General features: G+C 40.8%; 1 protein-coding gene across 2 annotated transcripts in view; it reads left to right on the forward strand.

Annotated features, from left to right (window-relative positions):
* The window catches only part of LOC139386813 (arf-GAP with GTPase, ANK repeat and PH domain-containing protein 3-like), a 274,884-nt gene that overhangs the window by 198,215 nt on the left and 60,910 nt on the right, over positions 1-15,759 (forward strand). For both annotated transcript variants that reach the window (XM_071132626.1, XM_071132625.1), the window contains exons 11-12: positions 5,205-5,376; positions 15,274-15,447. In XM_071132626.1, the coding sequence (XP_070988727.1) occupies positions 5,205-5,376; positions 15,274-15,447 (346 nt within the window). The remainder of the gene's footprint in view (positions 1-5,204; positions 5,377-15,273; positions 15,448-15,759) is intronic.

Raw genomic sequence — 15,759 nt, forward strand, 5'->3', positions numbered from 1 at the left:
ATCACGTCATTGAACATTTTAACAGGATTCTTTCTCTTCACAACTGGCTACGTGATTATTGCAGCTCAATGGGTCTAACTTTTGTTGACAATTTCGCTACCTTTTGGAAACAAAACACATTTTATAAGGAGGATGGGATCCACCCAAATCATTTGGGATCCTGGATCCTTTCACAGCACTATAAGGCTGCGTTGAGACAATGACTTATCAATGACTGAAGACACACTAAGCTAATCCCTACCATTGTGATGCAGAGTTTATAGAAAATATGGAAATGCCGATGGTGGAGGTGTTGCTGTTTATATTCAGAACCACATTCCTGTGAAGATTAGAGAGGAGCTCATGTCAAATACTGTAGAAGTAATATAATAACATGTTCATCTGCCTCACCTAAAGCCCATTCTGGTGGGAAGCTGCTATAGGCCATCAAGTGCTAACAGTCAGTATCTGGATAACGTGTGAAATGCTTGATAATATATGTGATATCAACAGAGAGTTATATTTTCTGGGTGATTTAAATATTGACTGGATTTCATCAAGCTACCCACTTAAGAAAAAGTTTCAAACTGTAACCAGTGCCTGCAACCTGGTTCAGGTTATCAGTCAACCTACCAGGGTAGTTATAAACAGCACAGGAATTAAATCATCAACATGCTTTAATCACAACTTTACTAATGCTGCAGAAATTTGTTTGAAAGCTGTATCCAGATCCATTGGATGTAGTGATCACAATATAATAGTCATATCTAGGAAAACCAAAGTTCCAAAGGCTGGGCCTAATATAGTGTATAAGAGGTCATACAATAAGTTTTGTAGTGATTCCTATGTTATTGATGTAAAGAATATCTGTTAGTCCTGGTGTGTAATGAGGAGCAAACAGACACTACACTTGACACATTGTAATGATTTTCGTTGGTGGAAGAAGGAGTAGACCAAAGCGCAGTGTGGTACGTGTTCATGATGCCTTTAATAAACTGAACACTGAATACAAACGAACAAAAGAATAAAGGAAAACCAAAACAGTCCTGTATGGTGAAAACACTGAAACTGAAAATAATCACCCACAACTCAAAATGGGAAAACAGGCTACCTAAGTATGGCTCTCAATCAGAGACAACGATAGACAGCTGCCTCTGATTGAGACCGATACCAGGCCAAACACATAGAAAAAGAAAACCTAGACCTACAACATAGAATACCCACCCACATCACACCCTGACCAAACTAAAAATAGAAACATACAAAGCAATCTACGGTCAGGGCGTGACACACATTTATGAAATTGCTTATTCCAGTTGCTGATAAGTATGCACCCATTAAGAAAATGACTGTAAAAACTGTTAAATCTCTGTGGATTGATGAGAAATTGAAAAACTATATGTTTGAGACGGATGAGGCAAAATTAATGGCAAAGAAGTCTGGCTGCACAACCGATTGGCAAACGTATAACATATTGAGAAATCATGTGACTAAACTGAATAAAAATAATAAGAAACTACAATATGAAACCAAGATAAATTAAATAAAACAATTATAGTAAAAAGCTTTAGAGCACCTTAAATGAAATTCTGGGAAAAAAGGCAATTTTCAGCTCCATCATTCATTGAAACAGATGGCTCATTCATCACAAAACCAAATGATATTGCCAACTACTTTAATTATTTTTTTCATTGGCAAAAATAGCAATCTTATAGCAACAAATGCTGACACTACACATCCAAGTATATCTTACCAAATTATGAAAGACAAGCATTGTCATTTTAAATTCCGTAAAGTTAGTGTGGAAGAGGTGAAAAAATTATTGTTGTCTATCAACAATGACAAGCCACCGGTATGGAAAACTACTGAGGATAATAGCGGACGATATTGCCACATCTTCAATTTACTAGAAAGTGTTATCTTCAATTTACTAGAAAGTGTTTGCCCTCAGGCTTGAAGGGAAGCAAAAGTAAAATTCTACCTAAGAATAGTAAAGCCCCCTTTACTGGCTCAAATTGCTGACCAATCAGCCTGTTACCAACCCTTAGTAAACTTTTGGAAAAAATGGTGTTTGACCAGATACAATGCTATTTTACAGTAAACAAATTGATTAACTTTCAGCATGCTTATAGAGAAGGACATTCAACAAGCACAGCACTTACACAAATGACTGATGATTAGCTGAGAGAAATTGATGATAAAAAGATTGTGGGGGCTGTTTTGTTAGACTTCAGTGCGGCATTTAACATTATCGATCATAGTCTGCTAATGGCAAAACGTATGTGTTATGGCTTTACACCCCCTGATATATTATGGATAAAGAGTTACCTATCTAACAGAACACAGAGGGTGTTCTTTAATGGAAGCCTCTCCAACATAATCCAGGTAGAATCAGGAATACCCCAAGGCAGCTGTCTAGGTCCATTACTTTTTTAAATCTTTACTTGCCACTGGCTTTGAGGAAAGCCAGAGTGTCTATGTAAAAAGCCAGAGTGTCTATCTTTAATTGCCACTGGCTTTGAGGAAAGCCAGAGTGTCTATGTATGCAGATGACTCAGCACTATACATGTCAGCTACTACAGCGATTGAAATAACTGCAAAAAGGAGTTGCAGTTAGTTTCAGAGTGGATGGCAAGGAATAAGTTAGTCCTAAATATTTCTAAAACTAAAAGCATTGTATTTGGGACAAATCATTCACTAAAACCCTAAACCTCAACTAAATATTGTAATAAATAATGTGGAAATTGAGCAAGTTGAGGTGGCTAAACTGCTTGGAGTTACCCTGGATTGTAAACTGTCATGGTCAAAACATATTGATACAACAGTAGATAAGATGGGGATAAGTATGTCTATTATAAGGCTCTGCTCTACCTTCTTGACAGCACTGTCAACAAGGCAGGTCCTACAGGCCCTAGTTTTGTCGCACCTGGACTACTGTTCAGTCGTGTGGTCAGGTGGCACTAAAAAGGACTTAGGAAAATTGCAATTGGTTCAGGACAGGGCAGCACGGCTGGCCCTTGGTTGTACACAGAGAGCTAACATTAATAATATGCTTGTCAATCTCTCCTGGCTCAAAGTGGAGGAGAGATTGACTTCATCACTGCTTGTATTTATTAGAGGTATTGACATGTTGAACTACTGGCGCACAGCTCGGACACCCATGCACACCCCACAAGACATGCCACAAGAGGTCTCTTCACAATCCCCAAGTCCAGAACAGACTACGGAAGGGGCACAGTACTACATTAGAGACATAACTGAATGTAACTCTATTCCACATCAAGTAAATCATGCAAGCAGTAAAATTAGATTTTTTAAAAACAGATTAAAAAAACATGTTATGGAACAGCGGGGACTCTGAAGCAACACAAACATAGGTGGATACCCACACACACATGATAGCATACGCACTATACACAAACGTATATATGTGGTAATGGTGGAGTAGGGGCCTGAGGGCACACAGTCTGAATGTATTGTAATGTTTTTAAAATTGTATAAATTGCCTTAATTTTGCTGGACCCCAGGAAGAGTAGCTGCTTGCTTGGCAGCAGCTAATGGGGATCCATAATAAATACAAATACAAAAACCTGAGCTCAATTTCGAGTCTCATAGCAAAAGGTCTGAATACTTATGTAAATAAGGTATATCTGTTTTTATTTGCAAAAAAATAGTAAAAACCTATTTTTAGCTTTGTCATTACAGGGTATTGTGTGTGGATTTTATTTGATCCATTTTAGAGTAAGTCTGTAACTTAACAAAATGTGGAAAAAGGGAAGGGGTCTGTCTGAATACTCCCCGAATGCACTGTATAGTAAAAAAAATTCATTTGCATGCAACATGAATTGATTACATCTGTTTTTATTATATTATTTTATTGACTGGGTGGTAATGGCTTAACTTAGTAGCCATTATTAGCAGAGCAGCGTAGTGTTACAGTGATGTATGTAACTGACTAGCTAGCTGCTAATTATAGCTATCGTAGTTTATCAGGAGCATGTCTACTAACTCTGTCTTGAATGTCTGTCTGCTACCTCACTGACCAGAGCTGAGGCAGAACAGGAATCACTGACATGTGTTTACTACCATTCTGACTTACCAAGCAGAGAGAGTGGGAGGGAGAGAACGTGGGAGGGAGGAAGAGAAAGTGGTAGAAAGAGAGAGAAGGTGGTAGACAGAGCAGGGGAGAGTAGGTGGGAGGGGGAGAGAGCGGGAGACAAGGTGGGAGGGAGAGAAAGAGCGGGGGAGAGAGGTGGGAGGGAGAGAGAGCGAGAAGGTGGGATGGAGAGAGCGGGAAAAAGAGAGAGCGAGAAGGTGGGAAGGGAGAGATGGGGAGAGCGAGATACAGAACAAGAGTGCGAGGATCCCTTTAATTTCACAGTCAGCCAAGCCATCCACACAATCACCTTCTGTTAATTCTATCTGCTACATCAATTAAATTGTTTGTAGAAACTAATTGAATGTGGCTTAATCACACATCTTAATAGCTTTGCACGCTTCGATCTGGCTGTTAATTCCGGCAATAAAAGGAAATGAGAGCGAGGAGCGCTAGCTGGCTGGGTAATTAGAGAGGAGGCAGGGGAAGAGATGAGTGCTTTATGGAACCCTGATAAAGGAAGGAGAAAGATTGAGGGAGAGATAAAGGAAAGGAAGAGATGGAAGGGGGGGCATACCAGGCAAAAGGCAGAGCGGAGAGTTCTCCTCTGGCTTTTTCTGCTGAGCTCAATGATTTTCACCTTGGCTTCCCTTCCTCGTTCATTTGGGGTGGTGATGTTGTTTTAAATCTAAATCGTTATGAGAGAGAATGAGACCGTTTGCATTCATTAGTCTACTCCATGGTTCTCCAACCCTCTTCCTGGACAGCTAACCTCCTGTAGGTTTTTGCTCCAAACCCAGATGTAACTAACCTGATTCAGCTTATCAACCAGCTAATTATTAGAATCACGTGCACTAGATTAGGGTTGGCGTGAAAAACTACAGGATGGTAGCTCTCCAGGAACAGGATTGGAGGGTCCTGGTCTACTCATTAAGTCTATAACTGAGCTAGTTTGTGAGGCAGCGTGGGCACAGGTAATGTTCTGAAATGGCTATCTGTCAGTCAGTTTTGGTACTGTATGTCAGGATGGAAGTTATATCATTAGTTTGTAGTTTTTAAAGGTTTTTCATGATCATCCACGTTTAGACTAATGAGATTGACTCAGTGTGTTTTGTGATGTGCGTTCCAGGACTACATGCAGAATGTGCACGGTAAAGAGATTGACCTGTTGAGGACCACGGTCAAGGTGCCAGGGAAGCGACCACCCAGAGCGGTCACCGCCATCGCCCCCACCGCCAGCCCCAAGACCAACGGGCTGACCAAGGACCGTAGCACCCTGCAGCTAGGAGTGGGCACTGCAGGTAAGAGGGCCACCCTAGTCACCACTCTGGGTCCATGCCAGACCTCTGTACCAGACCTCGGTCAAAAACATATGTCAAATTATTTCAAATAAAATGATAAGCTACCCTTTATTTAATTTCCATGTTACAGTGGAACAAATAGAATAGTCCACAAAAAGCTCAATTAAGCACACCTCAAATACTTGCATATATTTCAAAAGTATTTGACTGAAGTCTGCTCTTCAATTTTGAGGAATCCACATCTGTTATAATACAGACAAACAGAGTAGGTAGAAGTTGCCTACTAACCACTGATACAGGGTCAGATATTTATTCCTCCTCTTAACAGTTATGGTCAGGTTTGGGAGTAAAATAATCAGATTTGAGATCTGCGGCTATAGGAACAACTTCTACCTTGCTCCAGAACCCAACCAAACACTTTCAACAACCACAGACCGAGGTATGTGCAAAAAGCTAGCAACTGAATAACTTAAGCTAAGCAACCTGATGCCAAGTTCAACTGTATGTAAATCTCTATCAACTTCATGTCCGGTCCAGCAGAAAATCAATAGAGGTTCTTCAGAGACACTAATACCATTCACTGCCCAGAGGATACAATAAAGTTCATTTTAATAGGTGAAATATATAATGATCATGTAATATGTATTTTATTGCTGTATTTATGTGAAAACTCTTTAGATTTTGGTACAATGTCATTATGCAGATGCAGATGAGCTAACACAAGGATATGATTACTGAAGGAGTTTTATAAGGCTATTAAATTCTATCTTAAAGGGCCAATCAACTTGTGAAGTCACAAGCTCTACTGGTTGGCTACTGCATAGCAACTTAGTGGTGCCAAAAAACCCTGGCTTGCCATAGAAAGCCTATGTAAATTACGAACACCAGAACAGCCAAACCATTCTTTGGCCTCTAAAAGGATTTAATTATGATCAAGTTTCATCCCCACTGTGAATTATTTTAAAGTTCGCTACAAATTGAGATATTAAATTAAATAGTGATTCATTCTGACTACATTTGTCGTCACACAGGACCACGTGCTGACAAAGACAAATCACGGGCGGACAGGCTACGAGGAGGCTCGCGCCCTCTTGCCATAGACATTAAGGTTGACTCTCTCAGGCAGGATGAAAATGACTACATCGCCCATGATCCTTTGCTAGTTACGCCCACTTTCACCATGATCCTTAGCAATTTTGTTTTTGGTGCCATTCAGCAATACAACACGATTGAAATATTTCCGGCTTCATGCACCATCGGGAGTTTTCCGTAGGAATACATGGATGACGTCAGCACTATCAGAATCTACTGGTTTTAATGTCTATAGTAGAAACAATTACATAGCGTTATCCCCGCCACTGTTTCAGTAAAAAGCTGAGGGATATGGCTCGAGAAATGTAACCACTCTCAAATTCATAGACAGATTGCCCCTTTAAATGATCTAAATATGATTTATTTGTTCATAATAATCATTATAAAATGTTAAAAAAATAAGAATTTCCCATCGAAGGACAATTTTATTTTGTCCAGATGTTGAATTTTAGCTCTGACCTAAATTCCATCCAGGGGGCTTGCCTTGCTTGTCCTGTGTCCTGCCAGTACCAATGCCTCCCTTCCTTCAGTCCACACAGGCCTATAAATAGACAGAGCTGGCTGTGCCACTGGAGGCTGGAGGGAGCTTTAGCAGGAACTGGCAGCTAGGCCCAGAGAGGCGAGGAGAAACCAGTGATTAAATTTAGGGGTTAGGATTAATTATTACTAAGAGTAATTATTACTAATTAGCAGAGTGGTCCCCAGACGGGGGTGATGTGGGGCGAGGGATAGAGGGGAGTGGGGTAATGAGGGCGTCCTCTATCGGCCGAGGAGCAGTGTCTGTTACCTCCTGCAATGGTTGTAGCTAATTGGTTTGTGCAGTAGTGGAATAGACAGACTGGCCAGTAGGGACCACTTGTGGCCCAGCCCTTACTTATTTTGTTGATCCTGGCCAAGATTTGACCATCAGGACCCTACTCAAGAGGTTAATTATTCAAATGCCTGAGAAGATTTATGAGTTTACAGAGTGAAGGACAGGGGGTGGAGGTCACGTTCCAACTTCCAACTCATAAACAATTAACCTTCAGGAGGAGGGAGAAGAGAGCAGAGGTGTCTGAATCTGTAGGAGGGAGGAAAGAGAGAGGGGAGATGGGGAGAGGAGTGGTTATGGGGCCCTGAAAAAGCGGCCAAATGCTGTTTTTTGTTTTTAAAGAAATAAAAGAAATAAAAATGTGTCCTTTATTCCTTTTTTTACTCTGACTCGTTACCTGTGTTTGCATGGGTATATTGTTTAACTCTGTTGTAAATACAGAGCTAGTAAAGGATGCTGTTGAGACAACTCACTACCGATTCTCACAATTTTTTTGCGTCTAGGAGGGGAACAATACGAGGGCGATTTTAGTTCATCTCCAATTAGGAGAGAAAGGTTACAAATCAGGGCAGGTCTTCTCCCGTTGGAGCACCCTCTCCTGATGATGCGATCGGAGTGAGTTTGATTTCATTAGGCATGCAATTGATGAAGGGAACAAAGGAGTAATTTGTCATTCATGGTGTCTGAATCACAACCCTGTCTTTGCCTTTGGTAATCCATTCACTACCTGGATCTAAAGACCTTTAGAATCACAGGGGGAAGAGAGAGAGGGGAAGAAGATGGAGAGGAGAAGAGAGAGAGATGGAGACAAAGACTAAATTAATAAACACATGTGTCCATGAGTAAAAACGTGTGCAGGCCTAATTCCTTCTCCTCTGTCTGAGTGTTCAGCGGAACCGTTTTACCCACGACAGATACATTGTATCAAAGTATTAATGTGGCCCATCAGTTTTAATCAATTGTATGGGCAGTATGGGGGGGGGGGGGGGTTGCTGTACAGGTCCTCCCTCTTACATTGTAAACCAGTGAGTCTTCATCTTGCTCTGGGCTGCATACATACAGTCCAACCACTGGGCACTGACTCACTGACCACCATTAGGTTATGCCTCTGTCTCAGTGACCACCAGCCCAGTGCCGGGGCCTGATGTGTGGGTGTGGTGACTGTCTAATGGCTCCTGACGAGGAGGCGGCTGGATGAGGGGGGAGGATTAGATGACATGGCTGAGCCACAGAGGGGAGTGTGGGGGGAAGCTTTCAGGGGTGGCGGGCGGCATTAGGCAGTAGTGATAGTGATAATAGTGGTGGTGGATTACACGGCTCCAGACACAGATGATGTGCTCCTTTCCCCCTTCCCTCCTTCCCCCATTACCCCCTTCCCTCCTTCCCCCATTACCCCCCTTCCCTCCTTTCCTACTTCCCTCCTTCCTCCTTTCCCCCTTCCCTCCTTCCATCCCCCACATTAGCATTAATGCCTCATTATCCTGATACTTGTACATAATGGCAACAACTCCACAGTGGGGTCAGGCCTCTGCTTCACGGCTCATCAGTCCTCTGACGGTACGCCTGGCCGCGCCGGCCCAAAGAGAAATGAGAGGCAAGATGACGTTACTGCTACCGCCGTTCTGTAGCTACCCACTAATCCATCCCTTCTACTTAGATTACAGCCCCAGCCAGAGCCAGCCCCGCTGCTGCTGCTTAGCATGGAAAACACTCCTTTACTCTCTCTCCTACACACTTAGTTATATTTGTCAAATGAACATAATTATATAAATGTTTAAATGCAGATATAGGCGTACATGATTGCGGTAGAGCTTTTGGACATTTCTATTAACATGCAGGTGGAACTGCCAATATGAATTCCCAAATTATCACAGAAAGTGAAATTCTGGTTTTATTTTGACACCAAGTTTCTTCTTTTTACAGTAGTTTGTTTTTTGTAATGACTGTATGTCTACAGTACCTTGTGTAAATTCAGCCTAAGTGACTAGCCAGTTGAATAGATAAGTATTCACACTTCTTGACTTCTTCCACCTTTCGTTACAGCCTGAATTTAAAATGGATTAAATTGAGATGTTTAGTCACTGGCCTACACACAATACTCCATAATGTCAAAGTGTAATTACATTTTTAGACATTTTTACAAGTTGTTTAAAAATGAAAAGGTGAAATGTTTTGAGTCAATAATTATTCAACCCCTTCGTTATGGCAAGCCTAAATAAGTTCAGGAGTAAACATTTGCTAAACAAGTCACGTAATAAGTAGCATGGATAGTATAATGTTTAGCATGATTTTTGAATGACCCCAAACATACAATTATCTGTAAGCTTCCTCAGTCGAACACTGAATTTCCAACACAGATTAAACCACAGAGACCAGGGAGGTTTTCCAATGCCACGCAAAGAAGGACACCTATTGGTAGATGGGTTAAAATGTAAAAAGCAGACATTGAATATCCCTTTGAGCATGGTGAAGTTATTAATTACACTTTGGATGGTGTATCAATACACCCAGTCATTACAAAGTTACAGGCATCCTTCCTAACTCAGTTGCTGGAGAGGAAGGAAATCACCATGAGGCCAATGGTGACTTTAAAACAGTTACAGAGTTGAATGGCTGTGATAGGATAAAACTGAGGATGGATCAACAACATTGTAGTTACTCCACAATACTAACCTAATTGTAGACAGAGTGAAAAGAAGGAAGTCTGTACAGACAAAAATATTCCAATACATGCATCCTATTTACAATTAAGGCACTAAAGTAAAACTGCAAAAAATGTGGTTAAGAAATTCACTTTATGTCCTGAATACAATAGTTATGTTTGGGGAAAATCCAATACAGCACATCACTGAGTACCACTCTTCATTTTTTCAAGCATGGTAGTGGCTGCATCATGTTATGGGTATGGTTGTCATTGGCAAGTACTAGGGAGCTTTTGTAGGATAAAAATATATGGAGTAGAGCTAAGCACACACAAAATCCTAGAGTAAAACCTGATTCTATCTGCTTTCCAACAGACACTGGGAGACAAATTCACTTTTCAAATTGATAATAACCTAAAACACAAGGCCAAATATACACTGGAGTTGCTTACTAAGATGACATTGAATGTTGCTGAGTGCCCTAGTTAAGGTTCTGACTTAAATCTGCATGTAAATCTATGACAACACTTGAAAATGGCTGTCTAGCAATGATCAACAACCAACTTGCCATAGTTTGAAGAATTTTTTTAAGAATAATGTGCAAATATTGTACAATCCAGGTGTGCAAAGCTCTTAGAGACATTCCCAGAAAGACTCACAACTGTAATCACTGCCAAAGTTGAATCTAACTCAGGGGGTTTAATACTTATCTAATCAATATATATTAGTGTTTTATTTTTCCAATTTGTTTTACAAATTTTCACATTTTTCTTACACTATGACATTACAATATTTTTTGTAGATCGTTGACAAAAAATTACAATTAAAATCAATTATAATCCAACTTTGTAACACAACAAAATGTTGAAAACGTCAAGGGTTGTGAATACTTTCTGAAGGCACTGTAACTTTGCTAAGTGTCACGCCCTGACCTTAGAGATCCTTTTTATGTCTCTATTTGGTTTGGTCAGGGTGTGATTTGGGGTGGGTATTCGATATTCTATTATTTGTATTTCTATGTTTTGGCCGGGTAGGGTTCTCAATCAGGGACAGCTGTCTATCGTTGTCTCTGATTGAGAACCATACTTAGGTAGCCCTTTTTTCCACCTGTCTTTGTGGGAAGTTGACTTTTTTTTAGGGCACATAGCCTTTAGCTTCACTGTTTGTTTTTTTGTAGTGTTTATTGTTTTGTTCGGCGTCATTTTTCGAATAAAAAGAAAATGTACGCTCACCACGCTGCACCTTGGTCCTCTTCTTTTAATGGCCGTGACACTAAGATGTTGATATTTTCAGTAGATCTTTTAACTGTTGCGTTGCTTTAGGGTTCACTGATGGTATACAGTGGGGCAAAAAACTATTTATTCAGCCACCAATTGTGCAAGAAAAAAATCCAGAATGAATTTATTTGCAAATTATGGTGGAAAATAAGTATTTGGTCAATAACAAAAGTTTAGCTCAATACTTTGTTATATACACTTTGTTGGCAATGACAGAGGTCAACATTTTCTGTAAGTCTTCACAAGGTTTTCACACACTGTTGCTGGTATTTTGGCCCATTCCTCCATGCAGATCTCCTCTAGAGCAGTAATGTTTTGGGGCTGTTGCTGGGCAACACGGACTTTCAACTCCCTCCAAAGATTTTCTATGGGGTTGAGATCTGGAGACTGGCAAGGCAACTCCAGGACCTTGAAATGCTTCTTACGAAGCCACTCCTTCGTTGCCCGGGCGGTGTGTTTGGGATCATTGTCATGCTGAAAGACCCAGCCACGTTTCATCTTCAATGCCCTTGCTGATGGAAGGAGGTTTTCACTCAAAATCTCACGATGTATGGCACCGTTCATTCTTTCCTTTACACGGATCAGTCGTCCTGGTCCCTTTGCAGAAAAACAGCCCCAAAGCATGATGTTTCCACCCCCATGCTTCACAGTAGGTATGGTGTTCTTTGGATGCAACTCAGCATTCTTTGTCCTCCAAACACGACGAGTTGAGTGTTTACCAAAAAGTTCTATGTTGGTTTCATCTGACCATATGACATTCTCCCAATCTTCTTCTGGATCATCCAAATGCTCTCTAGTAAACTTCAGACAGGCCTGGACATGTACTGGCTTAAGCAGGGGGACACGTCTGGCACTGCAGGATTTGAGTCCCTGGCGGTGTATTGTGTTACTGATGGTAGGCTTTGTTACTTTGGTCCCAGCTCTCTGCAGGTCATTCACTAGGTCCCCCCGTGTGGTTCTGGGATTTTTGTTCACCGTTTTTGTGATAATTTTGACCCCACGGGGTGAGATCTTGCGTGGAGCCCCAGATCGAGGGAGATTATCAGTGGTCTTGTATGTCTTCCATTTCCTAATAATTGCTCTCACAGTTGATTTCTTCAAACCAAGCTGCTTACCTATTGCAGATTCAGTCTTCCCAGCCTGGTGCAGGTCTACAATTTTGTTTCTGGTGTCCTTTGACAGCTCTTTGGTCTTGGCCATAGTGGAGTTTGGAGTGTGACTGTTTGATAACAAGTTCAAACAGGTGACATTAATACAGGTAACGAGTGGAGGACAGAGGAGCCTCTTAAAGAAGAAGTTACAGGTCTGTGAGAGCCAGAAATCTTGCTTGTTTGTAGGTGACCAAATACTTATTTTCCACCATAATTTGCAAATAAATTCATAAAAAATCCTACAATGTGATTTTCTGGATTTTCCCCCCTCATTTTGTCTGTCATAGTTGAAGTGTACCTATGATGAAAATTACAGGCCTCTCTCATCTTTTTAAGTGGCAGAACTTGCACAATTGGTGGCTGACTAAATACTTTTTTGCCCCACTGTATGTACCTGATGGTACAAGGCCCACCAACATCTCCCAACAAGTAGTTTGACTCTTGGCTGTCCGAAAGGGGAAAAATTAATAGCTAAATAAATACACAAACCCTATATGGATTCATATTTAAAATTTCAAGTAACAATCATGTCTAATTGTCAGATGTGATGCTAATGATTAATGAATTAAACATGGATCCATCAATTAGTCCCCACAGAGCAGACCTAGACCACTTCTGCATAAAGCAGCGTATAATGTAATTACACCGGAACTATAATCAGCTGGTCGCGTCAGGGGAGAATGTTCTCTATCTGCTCCATAGAAATAGTATTCAAATATTAGACAAGAGTATCTTGTCAAAATATCAAAGCTTGTAAATGTTGTCTTTCTCTTCTGATTTAACTTTAGATAGTACAATGATCCATCAAGTTATATCTTGGATGCTAGTGTGCAGTGTGAAAGTCAGAATTTGTCACTGGTGTATTTGATGCATTTTGGTCAGAAAATATTTCACTTCTGATTCTCACTTCTGTTTTAAAGTTGGCGTTGAGGCTCAGTTGAGTTATTATTAGAACTTTAGTAGCAGTGATTTTATGTTGAGCAAGTTGTCTAAATGAATTGAGGTATTGAAATATTGAATGTAATCGTTGCATTGAAATACATTAAATAATGCGAAGCAGTTATATTATATTCACTAGTATTACCACTTATCTTAGAGAAGTGATATTTTTTTATTTTTCAATTTGATGAATCATCCATATAGATCATCCATATATATATAATATTTACAAATAAACTCACTTAATTTTAGGATTTTCAAATATGCCAGCTCATGCCATCAGTCAGTAACTCACCCAAAATGACTCCAAAATTGTCCCCCCACCCCCCCATCAACAATGATTAAACACACATGTGAGGGATTTTGTTCAAATTTACTGCATCTTTCCACCATGATTCTTCATCAGATCATCTCTCCCCTCTCTCCAATGCCCTGGTTTGGGGATGCAAATTCAGCCAGCACTCCCCTGCATGGTTCTCTCTCTCTCTTTCCCTCTCCTCTCTCTTTGCGATCCCGCTCCTTCCCCTCTGGGACCTGAAGATTAATATTCCCGGGCCCAACAAGATAATTACTGATACCAATTAGACATGATTATGTGAATTTGATACACTTATTACTCTCGCTAATGAGAAGGACGTCTTACCCTAACAAGAGCGCCGCGGCGCTTGGTTTACTTTACACACAGCACACAGTATATTATATCTAGCTACTGTTATTGTTGTTAAACCTCAATCTGAATAATATATATTTTTTACGTCTCATAATTGTAAACAAAAGTCCTTGATGTGTTACAAGTAACACAATACATATTATGTGACTTTTACCAAAACAAAGTGTTTGACTGCTACCCTTTCAGAGCAGTCTTTGCTATCAGTAGATTAAGTTATATAAAACTGATGCTCAATTATTGCTTCTAGTCTAGTCTATCATATCTTGGAGAATACCCAGCAGAAATGATAATATAGTTGATAACTCCCTTTTGTTTTTACTACAACCTAAGGAGTAGAGCATCTTGTTACATTTCAGAGATGACTCATCCACTCTATTGTCTCTAGTTGGGCTTAATGTGTGGTAACAAATGCTCATGGGTAACTTTATAGTAGGTATGTGTTCTCTATTCTCTATTGCAGCTCTGACAATAAAAACCCATACTTGATCTTATAAGTCTGTTGATTTACTGATAAATACCATGTATATCATTTGACTCAGAATCAACCATGAATTACTTATTTAGTTAAATTTGATTGTGATTTTGTACAGGGAATGGTGGATAAATAAAGTTTTGGTTAAAATAAAAGAATTATCATAGACTAATTTCATTGGATGAAAATACATATATATTCTTATATTAGCACACTGTACTAGAAGAAGTCAAGTCAGTATCTGTTGTGTTGTGTGGCTGTCCAGACAGGAACAGGAGGGAAGGACCCCACACAGTGCTGCCTAGCCCATGAATTAGTAAATGGAGGCAGGCAGACAGGCAAAGAGATGTCCGTGGTTTGCCTGATTGGAAGTCGGGGAGAGAGAGGGGGCATGCCGCCTGCCGACGGCGGGAGAGATGGATGTGGCAGTCAAAAGGATGAGGCGAGATAATTAGCGATCAGAGTGTATCTTGTTAATTAAGGGCTAATTAGAGACAGGCGGAGGGAGAGGGGGAGATGGGGGAAGGCAGGGAAGGGGTGGAGTGTTTACACATGTAACACAGAGAGATGAACACAAGAAAGGGGGCGGCAGCATTGTGCAACTTTACTATAATGTCTGTTCTCGTACAGATAAAAAAAAGAAAAACAGAAAGAAAACTTCAAAACTTGTTATTAACAAATATGGCTTGTTTGATACAACATACAATTGGATTCGCAAAAGAGATTGTAACCTCAGTGAAATGCACCTCTTTGTACAGGTACATGAGATGATGATGCATGACACCCCCTCTCTCTCCCCTTCTTTCTCTCCCTCTCCCTCTCTCTCTCTCTCTCTCTCTCCAGGTGCGCCCCACTCTAACAGTAGTACGTCCCTCCAGTCAGAGCATTCGGTCGGCGGGGGAAATCTGGTGGGCTTCGGGGGCAGTAAAGACGGCATGCACCAACGCTCCTTCTCTGTGTCCAGCGCTGACCAATGGAACGAGGCTGTCATCAACACCAGTGCAAGCACCGGGACCGGTGAGACTGACGACCACACCGCCCATGTCCTCTTCCTCATCCCTCCACCTTTTCTTCTTCCTCCTTTTTTACTCCATCTTCCCTGCTCCTTCTTCCACAACTCCACTCCCACTATTTACTCAATGAAGTCTCAGCCACTCGATGTCATTGAAATAGATGTAGCGAGATGGTGACACACGACACAATGAACAATAGACAGCGTCCAGAACAGTCCTGGTACAGTCATATCAGTGGAGGTGCAATAGCCGTTCGTATTCATTACGGCACACTGTAGCAAAACCTTTTGCAGAGGAAAACAAGTGTTTCTTATTG

Source organism: Oncorhynchus clarkii, chromosome 28, assembly GCF_045791955.1.
Source record: "Oncorhynchus clarkii lewisi isolate Uvic-CL-2024 chromosome 28, UVic_Ocla_1.0, whole genome shotgun sequence".
Taxonomy (NCBI): domain Eukaryota; kingdom Metazoa; phylum Chordata; class Actinopteri; order Salmoniformes; family Salmonidae; genus Oncorhynchus; species Oncorhynchus clarkii.